Below are 14,912 nucleotides of genomic sequence, written 5' to 3' on the forward strand. Positions count from 1 at the left end.
AATGACAGGGCCAGGCTGTGCAGAACTATTATATTATAGTCTGAGATCAAGAGTTTGGGTTTTATTTTAGGGCCCTAGGAGACTGTTAGGTTTATGCTAAGGTGGTAGAAAGACTCTTAATGTTTTTAGAAAGATCAGTTAGGGTTTGACCCTTCCAGCACCAAACTAGGCTTCCTTTTTAGGGCTGATGGCTAGTGTCACAAACCCAAGCCTGGTTAGGAAAGGGATCCACCTATTCTGAACCCCTCTTCCTCTCACCAAAATCTCAGCAAGACGAGCCCTCACAGCCGGAGCCAGGGTTTGGCTTCCAGTCCAGAGCAAGTGCTGTTTCTCCTGCATGAGCCTAGGGCTTGGTCCCGGCTGCCCTCCCTGCATCTTTCACTCTCTCCTGCCTCTCTCTCTTTTTCTCTCTCTGCGCAGATATTGTAGGCACTCTGAGGCCAGATGAGAAAGCCATCATGACTTACGTGTCCTGCTTCTACCACGCTTTCTCGGGGGCTCAAAAGGTGAGCTGGGGTGGGAGCACACCTGGCTGCTGTGGCTGGAGGCTTGCCCTCGCTGTCCTCCTCACATCCTCACCACCTGTCTGTGGTTTGGGTCCTGGCCAGGCCGAGGGTGCCATAGCATGAGGTCTGACCTAATTAGGCAAGTTTCTTGTAACCATGGGCTTCAGTGCCACCACTGAACTGGCACTGGCTCAATGCTCACATGCCACAGATATTCTCTCTCTGAATACAGCCTCCGTCCCCCTACCATGAGATGGGTGGTGGCATCCCAGTTTCTCAGACAGGACAGTTGAGTGTCTATATTACATTAAATAGCTGAACTGCAGTTTGGATCCATACTCTTGACCACTTGGTTGTCCCACCCCTTTCTGTCCATGATCCATCCACACTGGGCTAGCTCCCTGATGCACTGGCTTTTCTACCCCTCTCTGCAGCCCCTTCTTCTCCCAAACAGCCCAGGAAACGGTTGCCCTGGGCAGACTCTCCTCTGAGCCTGTTGCTGCTGACCCAGCTCTCGGGGGCCTTTGTCCTAAGCAGCCCCACTGGCACAGGCGGAGCAGTCGGAGGTGTGTTCCCAGTGGCATCTAACCCTGAGCCTGGCTGACCTCACGTTGCCTCTGCTGCTCTCTCGGGGACCCTCTGCTTCCATGGGAGGACCCCCAGCAACCCCTAAGGAGAGAGTCCTACATGGAGGAGGCCTGGGCACCTCTGTCCCCTCTGCTTACCTCCTGGTCTCTGGTCATGGGCAGCAGTGTGCTTACTCTCGGAAACCTGAATTTGTGTCACCAGTTGGCAAGTGGGTAGGAAGGGGAAAAAGACACTTGCTCTCATTTATTAAGCACTTACTACATACTAGGCACAGACTGTTAGTCCCTTACATACCCCTTGCATGGCGGGTGATGTTATCTTCAATTAAAAGAAGAGAAAATTTAAGTTTAGAGCGAGCAGGCAGCCATCCTTAAAGTCATGGGACAAGAACTGTCTGCGCTGTGCCGTGGACCGCCTTCTTCAGAGCCCCAAGTCCAGCAGGTGCCTCCCTGTGGGCTGTCAGCCCTGCTCCTGCTCTACCACCTCTTAGCAGTGTAACCTTGGGTAGGTCATTTCACCTCACTCCATTCCCCCATCTGTAAAGTGGGGACCGTGCTAGTACTTGTCTCACAGGATGGTTCAGGGGATGAAATGAGTTCACGCAGGTAAAGAGCTTAGGACTGTGCATGGCCCCATCAGTGCTCTCTACATGGTCGGGTAGTTGGAGCAGCCTTGTCCCTGCCCACTATGGTTCTTCCTAGCCCTGGGCCAGGGAGCCATGCTTTACAACCTCCTGCCACCTACCCAGCATGCAGGTGGAGCCTGTGTTTGAAGTGTTCTGCTAGAAGGCGGCACAGGCAGGGAGATGGGAAGGGACCCCCAACCCTAGTGAGAAGGCAAGGTGAGGTAGGAGTAGACAGCAATGTAGGATTCCTTGCCACCAACCCCAAATGACAGCATGTATGCCATTGGACTCCTCCTGCAGGACCCATGCCAGCCTCCTTGCTGACCACATTGCCCTTGTGAAAATACTTTCTCTTCTGCCCCAGCTACCTTCCTGTGCTTAGAGCTGCATTCTGTGTGGTGGGGCCAGGAGGCCTGAAGGGATTTGTAAGAGTGGGCACTGGCAAGAAGGCCTAGGTTAGAGCACCTGGGTGTTTTGAGGCAGCCGGGTGCCTCTTGTAAGTGAGGAAATAAAGGTCTGGCCCTGGGGAGCTGCGTTCACCTGGGCAGTGCAGGAGCCAGGCTGCTCTAGCCCAGGGTCTGCTGCTCAGGCCAGCCTGGAATGCTTTTTATTATTGCTGCTGTCTTATTTTTTATTTTTACGGAAATTATAAGAGTGACATTGGTTAATAAAATTATATAGGTTTTAAGTGCACAATTCTGTAATACATCGTCTGTATATTGTATTGTGTATACACCAATTCTGTCTCTTAAAAGAGCGCTCTCTGAGGTTCATTTTGTTTTATAAATGCAAGGCAAACCCCAGGCGTGGCACAAATATGCCCATTCTCTCATAATAGTTTATTTCTAGTCACTAAAGCATTTGTTCTTTGTTCACTCATCATTCATCAACCCGACTACCTAAAACACAGTAAACCCTGAGCTGGGTGCCAGGAATTCAGCAGTGAAACAAAACACCTGTGACCAGCGGCCCCCACCTTTGTGGCTCTGCATAGCAGAGTGGGTTTCAGCTTGGAGTACTATTTTCTCTTCCAAGTGAGGGGTCAGGGACTAATCTTCACGGCTGCCCTGAAAGCTGCAGGCTTGGCTCTGCGTCCTGCACTCCACTGGGCCCGGGTGTTCACTGGCCAAGGCCCTTGTAGACCTCTCTGAGGAGCACTGCCTGGAACCACTCACTGACAGGTGTCCTGCAGCATGATGCAGCATGCGTATGTGTTTGCACACCCACCTTGGCTGGTCCCCTACTTACCTGCCTGCCTGTCCCAGAAGCAGTGTGTGGATGGGAAAGGCTGGGTAATGTACCTGCCAGTAGCCGGGTCTGGAGCATCCCCAAGCCTCTCTGTTTTCCTTCCCCAACGCTCTGTAGACCCTCCTCATTATTTCTGTTCCTGTTCTGTTGCTGTTTCAACTCTTCCTCTTGGACCCTTTTGTACATCCTGAAAGGTACCTGGTTTCTCCTCTCCCCGTGTGGCAGCCCTTCCCCTCCTTCTCCCCTCCTCACACTCCCCCTCAGCAGGCTGATGCAGGACAGTGTCCTGTAGTTGTGCACAGAGACTAGTGACTGTCTCCACCGCTCCCTGCTCTGTGAATCCCTGGCCCCTTCTGTCCTATGGATTGTAACTTCAGCCCAATGAGCCTTTGACACCTGCCTCCAAGGGGAGGCTTAAGGAAGGGGTCCAGCGTGCTCTACCTGTGCACTGACCACGAGGCTTCTGTGGTGGGTACCAGCATCCCCACCCTCTTCCTGCCCCACATTGCTGGCACTTGGCCTTGCTGTGGCCTACCTTGCCACCCAAGGGCAGAATCCAGGGCTTGGCCTAATGGAGGACCCCTCCCTGCCTCACCCAGTCCTCTTTGTGTGAGCCAATAGAGAATCTTTTAATCCATTTCCGTCACTGGGAGAGCCTCCCAACCCTTCTCAGCACCTCCAGTGTCCAGGCTAAGAAAGCCGAGAGGCCTGGCTATCTGGGCAGAGGCCTGAGCAATGAGCTATGGGGATTCCAGCAAGAACACTGTCAGGGCTCGAGGTGCTACACTTCCTTTCCTTCCCTTCTCAGGGAGTTCTGTGTGGGCTGTGGATGAGCCAGCTTTCAAGGGACACGCCTGTCGGGGGGAGGGTCACCACCCCCAGGCAGCCCTGACTACGTGTGTTTCCCCTGCCCCAGGCTGAAACAGCAGCCAACCGGATCTGCAAGGTGCTGGCTGTCAACCAGGAGAATGAACACCTGATGGAAGATTATGAGAGGCTGGCCAGTGACGTAAGTGCCACTTACCCCATCCCCAGTGATTCTACTGGAGCTGAAAGATTGGGTCACCTTTGTCATGCTTGGCCCCAGGTTATGTGACACTTGTAGAATGGAGAGCAGGTATCACAATGAGACTTTCTAGAAAAAGTAGTAAAGTTACAGAATGGAGTTTGCCCAAGCCAGTATATGATATGACTTTTCAGTTTGGTTTCACATGCCTAAGGGTCAAGCGGATATGTCGCCATGCTACCTTTCCTCCCAAGGGCTCTGGGTCTGGAGCTGGGGTTCCAATGCACATAATCAAAGACAGTTTCTGAACGCTGCACTGCTTTAGAATCATCTGGAGAGCTCTGTTTCTTGTTTTTGTTTTTGCTTTTGTTTTTAAGTGAGAGGAGGAGAGAGATAGACTCCCACATGTGCCCCAACCAGGATCTGCCTGGTAACCCCTGTCTGGGGCTGATGCTCGAATCAACTGAGCTATCCTCAGTGCCCAGAGCCAGTGCTCGAATTTAGCCACTGGCTACGAGAGAAAAGGGAAAGAACGGGGAGAGATGGTCACTTCTCATGTGTGCGCTGACTGGGGATTGAACCCAGGACTTCACTAGGGGGACACTCTATCCACTAAGCCAACTGGCCAGAGCCTAGGGAGCTTTTTCTTTTTTTAAATTTTATTTATTGATTTTTAGAGAGAAAGTTGGGGGGGGGAGCAGGAAGCATCAATTCCTATATGTGCATTGACTAGGCAAGCCCAGGGTTTCGAACTGGCAACCTCAGCATTCTGGTTCGACACTTTATCCACTGTGCCACCACAGGTCAGGCCTTGGGAGCTTTTTAAGAATTGACATTCTGCCCTGGCTGGGTAGCTCAGTCAGAGTATTGTCCCCCTATACCAAGGTTGCAGGTTCAATCTTCAGTCAGGGAACATCCAAGAATCAGCCAATGAATGAGCAAAGGGGTAGAATAGAAGGTGAATGTTTCTCTCTCTCCGTTTCTTTCTCTCAAATCAATAAATCAACAAGAAATAAGAAGAAGAAAGAATTGATATTCCTACACCCTCCCATGGAGAGACCAATTCAGTAGGATAGAGTCAAAAGCTTATATGGTGCTAGCCAGGACCATGATTTGTCGTGGCAAGCCCTGGGCAAACGCTGCCCTCTCTCTCATCACCCCCTTTCCCAAGTGAGGAGACTGAGACCCAGGGTCAGGCACATGTCCACCTCCTACAGCTGGTAGGACAGAGAGCTGGGGTTCAGACCCAGGCAGCTCTACTCCAGAGCCCAGCCCCGACCATCAGTTGGGAATATGGGTGTTCAATAAATTTCTTCTGGGTTCTGTCCCTTATTTTTAAAATATTCATATAAAAAATTAAAATGTTTAACCTCCCCTACATCAGTGATTTTACTGCTCTTCTAAACCAGTGAGTTGTTCCCAGACATTGAGATTTCACAAACCAGGAAAATTGTAGAGTATATGACGGCCAGCCTATGGTGGCCAACTTTTTATTTTGCCAAGTTAAGAGATATTTTAAAAAGACCTGTGGTGGTGCAGTGGATAAAGCATTGACCTGGAATGCTGAGGTTGCCGGTTCAAAACCCAGTTAAGGCACATATAAGAAGCAACTACTGTGAGTTGATGCTTCCCGCTCTTCCCCACCCACCTCTCTCTCGCTCGTCTCTCTCAAAGACAATAAATAAAAGTCTTAAAGAAAAAAAAGGAACATGGCCTAAAAAAAAAAACAAAAGAAAGAAAAAGCTACCACATGTTGCCACCACTATTTCTAACACCACGAAAAGGTTAGAATCCCAGCCCTTTCCAAGGAAGGGCAGCTGGCACAGTTCATCAAGGCCTAAACACAAGGGTACCCTTTGTCCTTGGTTTTCTCATTTTGCCAGAAGTCATTGGGAACCACTTCTTAGCATGTCTATGCTACATAATAACTGATTTTACTCTCCTGGAATTGTTCTAGAATGTCCAGTTTGTTTGCTTTGTGCCCTATCCTCCTTTAAAGACATGAGTGGCTGATAAATATACCTGTCACCTTGTTTTTTGATTTTATATTCTAGTTTTTTTATGTCCCAGGCCTTGTGCATGGCACTGGCTACACCCGAGTGAGCCAGGCATGCTGCAGGGTCCTGTCCTTGAGATGCTGACAGTCACTGAACAGGGAAGCCATGAGACCTCAGACAGTGCTGAGCTCGGTGGTGATGGTGGCAGCAGGACCACATGGTGGGGTGTGATGGGGGAGATCACCGAGGAGAGCCCCTGGTTAGATAGGAGGAAAGGGAAGATTAAGAGCAAAGGCAGGAATAGGAAGGAACAGAGAACAACAGTGGTTCTTGGGGGGCACACGTACCCAGAATTCCCTGCCATGGTATCCCAGTGGGTATTAGGATGGGGCCACATGGCTTCTTGTGGGCACACAGCTTCTGGAGTGGATACGGCGCACCATCCCCTGGCTCGAGGACCGTGTACCTCAAAAGACCATTCAGGAGATGCAGCAGAAGCTGGAAGACTTCCGTGATTACCGGCGCGTCCACAAGCCACCCAAAGTGCAGGAGAAGTGCCAGCTGGAGATCAACTTCAACACTCTGCAGACCAAGCTGCGCCTCAGCAACCGGCCCGCCTTCATGCCTTCCGAGGGCCGGATGGTCTCGGTGAGGACGGGTCTGGGGGTCAGTGGGGCCAGGGCCCAGGAGCTGCAGATTTGCCAGACCACCCTTCAGGCTTATTGTTTGGCTAGTATAGTCTTTCTTAACTAGAATGTACAGCTTTTGGGGTGCAGAGGTGGGGTGGGGGTGCATTGACACTTTACCATACAACACCTTCACCACCCCACCCCATCACTCCCTGATTTTTACACCCAGCCTCAAACTACACCATAGTTTGTGTGGAATTGTTTGAATTTGGAACCCTAGTGCTTGAGACCCCATTATCAGGGAAGGACAATATTACTTGGACAGTCACCTACCTGGCTTTCATCACCCCGTCCATGGCATTCATTCATTTTCATTTATTCATTTAACCCAGAAGAACTGATTGCACCTGCAACATGCTGGGCCCTGTCTGGGTTCACAGATATAAAAAAACAGGAGGTAGACATGACCCAGTTCATTTTAGCATCCCTCCGGGAGGCATCACCCTTCTGGGTACCCAGGCCCCTGTGATAGCCCTGCCCTCTCCTGTCCCTGCAGGACATCAACAACTGCTGGCAGCACCTAGAACAGGCCGAGAAGGGCTATGAGGAGTGGCTGCTAAATGAGATCCGCAGGCTAGAGCGGCTCGACCATCTCGCAGAGAAGTTCCGGCAGAAGGCTTCCATCCATGAGGCCTGGACTGATGGTATGGTCCTCCCAGCTCCCTTGCTCCATTCCTAGCTCTCAAACATACACACACAGCCCCAGGCAGCAAGAAAACAGTTTGGAATCTTGTCCTCCTATTCCTATCACCTATCTGCTGTGGTTTCAGAGAGTACTTACAGGTGGGCCTCTTCTTAGATCATCAGAGGCCAGTCATCCAGGAATTGAGCTGAGCCCCATCCATAGGGAAGTGCCCCTGACCCTGTCCACTCTGCAGTGTCTCCTGGACCAGGGTAGGGACAGACTCTCCTATCCCTGGTAGCCTGTGGGCAGTCTGTCTTCCCTCTCACCCTTTGTGACCAAAGACCTCACACTGGATGGATGTGTTCTTGAGCATGGTCCTTAAAGGCAAGGTGTAGAGCAACCTCCTGACCACAGACAGTGCTCACTGACTGCCAGCCACCTGGAGTGTTCTTCTAAGGAACCTGTTCTCTGCAGAACGGCTTCTCCCAAAAGGGCAGCAGTGCCTTCTGTTTCTCAGCAGTTCTGCAGCTGCCTGTTCCCTTGGCTCAGGATGCAGAATTCATTGCATCCCTGGCCCTCGGGCAGGACCCACACCATGGTTGGGATTCCAGATAACGGGCCTAAAAGCCCGCGGGACACAGCCAGTGCCTGGGAAAGCAGAGAGCTGTCCACAGGACTCCTGCCCTCCCACTTTCCCCCAAGTGTCTCTGCCTTCCTGCGGTTACCAAACTCAAGGTTCGCCCACTGCCACCATTCTACCCAGCTGATTTCACTTTCTTGCATTGCTCACGGTGGTTTTTCATTCTTCCCATCCCCATGAGATCCTCACTGAACCTCAGGAGGCTCCTCCAGTCCCCCTCCCAGCTATTTATCAGGCAGCCCCAACACTGGCCAGATGCCAAGACCTACGCAGAGGCCCCAAAAGACAAGCAGATTTTGGCATTTCTCTCATTAGAGGACCTTGTGCACATAGGTGAATTTATTTTTTATTTTTTATTTTTCTGTGTGTGTGACAGAGACAGAGAAGGAGAGATAGGAACAAACAGACAGGAAGGGAGAGAGATGAGAAGCATCAATTTCTCATTATGGCACCTTAGTTGTTCATTGATTGCTCTCTCATATGTGCCTGACTGGGAGGCCACAGCAGACTGAGTGACCCCTTGCTCGAGCCAGTGACCTTGGGTCCAAGCTGGTGAGCCTTGCTCAAACCAGATGAGCCCATGCTCAAGCTGGCGATCTTGGGGTCTCGAACCTGGGTCCTCTGCGTCACAGTCTGATGCTCTATCCACTGCACCACTGCCTGATCAGGCACATAAGTGGATTTTAAAGCATCCATGTTCCACTCTTGGACTGAACTGTTTCCTCCTGTGATTATCCGCATTTTGCATATATGTCTCCATTCCACAGGCTCTGGGTGTCAGTCATTCTTTTGGATTTCCCTTCTGGGCTCTTGGCCTGTGTTATCAGCTCTTTAATCCCTTACATGGGGCTCCAGGAAACCGTGGGAACACGGTCTCCTGATGCCCAAGGATGCTGGTCTGACGGCTCACCAGAATTCTTTCCTTGGGAGTGACGCAGGGGCTGGCCTTCACATGAAGGCATTTAGGAAAATTTGGCCTAGTCTTGTGCCAAGGTGGACTGACTGGTTCAGTGGCTTCCCCACAGGCCGGTGCACAGGCATTCTGGCATCTGGTCCTGTGTCTTGAGTCAGGCTGGAGCCCCCAGGCCAATCTGCCCACTCTCATTCCCAAGACCTGAAGCCTGGAGCTTCTCTCCAACCCATGTATGCAAAACAGTAAGGCAGACCAGCCTCCTGGCCCCTCTCAATATCCCTCACAGCCCGCAGGGGTGAGGATCCATGTGGATACTTCCCAGAAGGTTTTGGGTTATCTGAGGGAAGAAACAAAAATGGACCCTAATTCCCTTTCATGGCTGTCCCTTGGCCTGCATCCAAGGTGGCCGTGGCTGTGGCCCATTCCTTCCAGTCTTCCAGTGTAGCCCTCGCTAGTCCTTGCTGAAACTCTGCTGAGACAGAGAAGTGGTAACCTACTATTTTGGGTTCCCACCCTTGGAAGAAAGCAATTTGGGGAAGGGAATTGCAAGCTTGCCTTTGTGGTTAAGCATCCTATCCCAGGGCTGGGACAACAGGGCCAGTGGAGTCAGTCTCCCAGGCTGCCGCCTCCTGCCTGCCAGTGCCAGGCCCTGGCCTTGGGCTAACTAAGATTGCACTGGTCTTGGCTCTGTGCCTGCCTTTCACGGCCACCACCCCACTGAGACTTTAGATGCTGGTGTTGGCCCCATTTCACAGATAAGGGAATAGCTAGGGAGGACTGCATGCCATCCTGCTGCTCTGAGTCGCTGTTGGTCAGGTGCTCTGGTGCCAAGCTGGAAAGGGGTGTGCCTGAGCTGCCACTGAGGGGCGGCCTGAGGAGGCTTACCTGAAGCAGCACCCCTTCCCGGGCTGACATTTTCTACTGGTTCTGCAGTGCTTTACTGTGCTTACGGGGCCTGCTTGGGCTTCTGTCCTGGGATATGTAATTAGCCAGGCTCCAGGTCTAATAACAGTGTTCCTTCCTTCCTTCAAAGGGCCTGATGATGGGCCCCACCTCATTGCACATGGAAAGCCCTAAAGGCAGTGTGGGGCACATAGGTGTTATCAGCACCCCAAGGGAGCCAGCCCCCATGTGCAGGGAGTAAGCAAAGAGCAGTGGGCTCCAGGAAGAACCATGATGGGAATAGTCTCCCTTCTACCCTGCTGAGGCATGGGCCATACCTCCAGCCTCTTCTCCAGATCACTGCCCTCCAGAGGTGGTATAACAGCCCAGTCTTACAGTCTCTAACCACTAAAGGACACTAAGTTTAGGACACACAGGGTGAGTTGGGAGATCTGGCACAGGCCCACCCAACACCACAGTCTCTTCCAGCTCCATCCAGGATGAAGTTGGGCTCAGAGATCCCTGAAAAGGTCAAAGAAAAAGGTTCTGGAAGTTTCTAGTGTTTGTGACACCATTCTCAGCTAGGCAGGACTTGGGGGTCTGTCCCATTTTCCTCCCCCTGGTTGCACAGGCCGCTGGTGGACTTGTGGGCACTGTTATCTTAGTGTCTCCTGCTTTCTGGCCCATCTACAGGGAAGGAAGCCATGCTGAAGCACCGGGACTATGAGACAGCCACCCTATCAGACATCAAAGCCCTCATCCGCAAGCACGAGGCCTTCGAGAGTGACTTGGCTGCACATCAGGACCGCGTGGAGCAGATCGCAGCTATTGCCCAAGAGCTCAAGTAAGTGTGGGCTCGTGGGCCTGTCACCTGCGTCCCCTCCAACGTCCCACCCAGAGCAGTGAAGGGTGGCGCCCGAGGTCCAGATGTCCATCGCCTAGAGTGGGGTCTCCCAGCCTTCTCCACTCTTGCCCCTCCCTCCCTTCACATGTTGTGGCCTTATGGGGTGTTGCCTTTGCCCATCTTGTCTTAACCCCTATGAGAAACAGTGGGATCTAGATGTTCTGACCCCTTGTCCTGATTCTTTAGGCTCTGTGGGTCCCTGGGCTCTACTTAGCTCCCTGCCACACCATGGTAATCCCTGGCCCAGCCCCCACCCCATCCCTGCCCCCTGAGGGACTTGCCAGCACAGAGGTGCACAGAGAGCCCATTGTTCTGCATGGCCTCTTCCCTCTCCTGCTCAGAATACACTATTGTTAAGTCCTTCCAGGCAGTGGGTTTGTTTGCCCTCCCTTCCCTGCCCCAGTCAGATAAACTTGTGCACACAATTAGTATACTGAACCTCCAGAGCCAGTAACTGGGACCTTATTCCACCAGTGCAACAGCCCGCAAGCAGGGAGGACCCAGGGAGTGGGAGGCTCAGGGCATTACTTCATGGAAAATCCATAGGCCCTGGAGGGGTGGTGGGGCTCTCAAAATAGCTGTCTGCTCAAAAATAGTATTCTTGGCTAGAACTGCCTTTTCTGCAGACACCACCCACCCTGTCAGTCATTCCCAGAGTTCTGCTTGATTCTACAAGGCTGGGGCCCAGTGTGATGCCCTGTGGAGCCTCATGCCACGGAGGGTCAGTTTCCTCTCTGACTCAGTCCCTCTACATTGCCCATTTGCTTGGGGGCTCCCCATTTGCTCACCCAGAGGCAGAAGTACCATGGAGCCTTCACTGTACCAGAACACAGGGTCCCTGTTGGAGGCACCCCTGGGGGTCCTGCAGACTCCTAGCATAGAGCTCTTGCGCACCCAAGGCTGAGGAGAGCGAGACCACAGACACAGATGTCTGGAGGGATCATGGCGTGTGGGACGTGAGAGGTTCCTTATGACCAGTGAGCCCCTGGAAGCTACTAAGAAACAGACTTGGAATAAATCCTAGGCCAGCCTACTTTTCAGGCACTGGAGAACAACCATGTGAAACCCATTACCCTGAGCCAAGGAACAGGCAGTCCCCAAAGCAGCTTTCTGAACAGTAGCGCTAGAGGAGAGAAGGGGGGCTGTTCAGGGTGCTGTCAGTTTCCCCGAAGACGAGTCAGAAGACCAAGAGCTGGCCCGAGTGAGCCTGGACGGACAACCTGGCTGAGCACTGCCTAATGGTGGGGACGGAAACTCGAGCTCACTTAATCCCCCAACTCGGAATACTGATAGCTTTAAATGTTGATGGCCCTTGGCACTCATGTTGCAGAGGGGAAACTGGGGCAAGAGGCCAGGGGTCTCAGGCCCAAGGTCACAGCTAGGAATGGTCGAGTCAGGAATGGAACCCAGGCCACCTGGTCCTCTAGAGGACACACTTTACTGGCCCCTGCCGGGTCTCCCACCCTCTGCCTGGCCCACAGCGAGCTGGACCCTTGCTCCGACTCCCTCTTGTAGCCTTGTCTGCTCCCCCGGGCCCTGTATTCAGACAGGTGAGAGACAGCCATCTGGTCCCCATGTCCTGTTCCTTCCCCAAGTTGTTCCCAGCTCTTCACCCATCACCAGGCCATCAGTCCCTTGTACAGTGGTTCCCTGGGGCCTACAACTAAGAGTATCCAAGTGTCTGGGCCACAGGAATTCTGGGACTGGTGGGAGGTGGAGGGGCAGGAGCATGTGGAAGACTAGAAACCAGGAGTGATTGTCAGCCCAGGGTTTTCCACGCCTCAGTCATTTGAATAATAATACTTATACCCTGATCAGCTCGCTTTTTTTTTTTAATTTGCTTAGAATGAGATTGTAGGCTAGTTACGTGTTTTGTTTTTTTTAATACTCATTAAAATAAATGCGTAACCTTGGATAACTGTTGTTACTTTTACCTGCTGGGTGCCAAGGACTGCTCTCAGTACTTCACATACACTCAGTGGCTTGCTCTCTGCAGTAGCCCCACCACCACTTCACAGATGAGAAAGCAGAAAACAGGGTTCCCTTGCCCAGGACCACACAAGTACAAAGTCATGGAGCCAGAGTTTAGATGTAGGGAACTCGGCTCCAGAATCCATGCTGTCTACCCAGTGCATTCTGCTCAACTCTCTTTAAAGGAGAAAGCAATCCACATATAGGCTTAGTTGAGGCCCGCATTCTGTGCCCCCTCCCACTACCACTGAGCTTATTGTAGCTTAGTAACTAACAGAGTGAGTGAGCAGGAGCAGGAGGAAGCCCCTATCCCTCTGTTATCCCCTACCCCCACCTCCGAATTCCTCCTACCCTGGGGGGCCATGGATAGCCTTGAACATTAATATCCCCTGGTACCAGGACCTGGGACACTCGGGGGAGGTGGGTCTGGGCACACCCTTCACTGGCCCCTGCTGGGTCCCCCCACCCTCTGTTTGGCCCACAGCGAGCTGGATTACTATGACTCCCACAATGTCAACACCCGGTGCCAGAAGATTTGTGACCAGTGGGACGCCCTTGGCTCTCTGACCCACAGTCGCAGGGAAGCCTTGGAGGTGAGGAGGGGACGGTGTCTCCCTAGAGTCTGGTGTCCCCACTGCTCTTAATGCCCAGACCCTTGAGCTTCCCCAGACTTCCCCAGAGGGTACCTTCTCTGACCTCTCAGGGTCCTTGGACCCCTCCCCACCATTCACCCCCTTCTGCTTGCTGACTGACCTCCCTCTTCGGTCCCTTTCCCTCCTTGCCCACACCAGAAAACAGAGAAGCAGCTGGAGACCATTGACCAGCTGCACCTGGAATATGCCAAGAGGGCAGCCCCCTTCAACAACTGGATGGAGAGTGCCATGGAGGACCTCCAGGACATGTTCATCGTCCACACCATTGAGGAGATTGAGGTCTGCCCCCACCCATCTTTCTCGTGGGACCTCCGCGGGGCTGGGCTGCCCCTCACCCCTTCTCCTCCCCCAGGGCCTGATCTCAGCCCACGACCAGTTCAAGTCCACACTGCCGGATGCTGACAGGGAACGGGAGGCCATCCTAGCCATCCACAAGGAGGCCCAGAGGGTCGCCGAGAGCAACCACATCAAACTGTCAGGCAGCAACCCCTACACCACCGTCACCCCCCAGATCATCAACTCTAAGTGGGAGAAGGTGGGCAGAGCTGTTAGCAGGGCAGGGGCAGGGGCAGGCCTGGACAGGTGAGAGGGCCAGCACCCTGACTGCTCCTGTTCCATGCCCTTTCCCAGGTGCAGCAGCTAGTGCCCAAGCGGGACCATGCCCTCCTGGAGGAGCAGAGCAAACAGCAGTCTAATGAGCACCTCCGCCGCCAGTTTGCCAGTCAGGCCAACATCGTGGGGCCCTGGATCCAGACTAAGATGGAGGTGAGGGCTGTTGCCATAGCCCTGCTGAGCCCTGGGCAGAGTTGGGAAAGACCCCCCAGTAAGCAGGAGGCCAGTGAGCAGGTCACTGACCCCTGAAAGAACGTCCCCTGTCTCAGGGCTAGCGGACAAAGAGGCCTAGTGGATGTGGGTCCCAGCTCTCACTGGCTGGAACCCTGACCCCTGATGGGATTAGGAGGATGGATAAGATGATATAGATGGAAATGGCCATGCCACCCAGAAGGCTGCTGGGCTGGAGGCAGATCTGGGTTTGAGCCTTGACTCTACCCTTGACTGATGACCATGAGCTCATGCATAATTTAACCTTGCTCCTCCATTTTCTCATCTTTAAAATGGGGGTGAAAACAGTTAAGTCTTATCCTTAAGCAGTGCTGCTGTGCACGGTCAGTGCTGGCCCTGCTTTAGGTGCTATAGCTGTGACCAAAGTGGTTTGACCTTCACAGCCAGCTCACAGTGACCTTGGTGACCTAGCCACAAGACAGTTTGTAACAATGCCGATAGTGACTCTGGTCACACCTTACTAAGTGCTCGCTAGTCACCAGGCCCATGCTGACCAACGCAGCCTCTCTGAAACAACAGCCTGGGGTGGGGGTTGGGCAGGTCAGCCCTGGCTCAGTGCCAGCTGCACAGCAAGGGCACCGAGAGAGCCAAGGTGTGGGTGTGCTTGTGCTCACAAGCCACAGGCCCGGAAATCAGATCCTGACTGCCTATTATTGTGAGAAGTTGTTTCCACATCTGTAGACAGGGCCTATCACAGTGAATCAGGGGCACTGTGGAGGTGAGGCATGTGTAGCACTTAGCACAGAGACTCTCGTTTTTACACTGGAGGAGAGGGACCACAGGCCTTCTAGGAGGGGGGAACCTTGGGCAAAGGTCCCAGGC

The 14,912-nt window shown here is 52.9% G+C and overlaps 1 protein-coding gene across 4 annotated transcripts in view; it reads left to right on the plus strand.

Annotated features, from left to right (window-relative positions):
• Positions 1-14,912, plus strand: part of ACTN4 (actinin alpha 4) — an 82,221-nt gene that overhangs the window by 62,363 nt on the left and 4,946 nt on the right. For 2 of the 4 annotated variants that reach the window (XM_066349788.1, XM_066349790.1), the window contains exons 8-16: positions 421-506; positions 3,884-3,976; positions 6,388-6,618; positions 7,156-7,303; positions 10,413-10,563; positions 13,079-13,187; positions 13,386-13,526; positions 13,600-13,782; positions 13,878-14,012. In XM_066349788.1, coding sequence (XP_066205885.1) covers positions 421-506; positions 3,884-3,976; positions 6,388-6,618; positions 7,156-7,303; positions 10,413-10,563; positions 13,079-13,187; positions 13,386-13,526; positions 13,600-13,782; positions 13,878-14,012 — 1,277 coding nt within the window. The remainder of the gene's footprint in view (positions 1-420; positions 507-3,883; positions 3,977-6,387; positions 6,619-7,155; positions 7,304-10,412; positions 10,564-13,078; positions 13,188-13,385; positions 13,527-13,599; positions 13,783-13,877; positions 14,013-14,912) is intronic. The other 2 variants (XM_066349787.1, XM_066349789.1) reach the window with 1 other exon arrangement.

Source organism: Saccopteryx leptura, chromosome 9, assembly GCF_036850995.1.
Source record: "Saccopteryx leptura isolate mSacLep1 chromosome 9, mSacLep1_pri_phased_curated, whole genome shotgun sequence".
Lineage (NCBI taxonomy): Eukaryota > Metazoa > Chordata > Mammalia > Chiroptera > Emballonuridae > Saccopteryx > Saccopteryx leptura.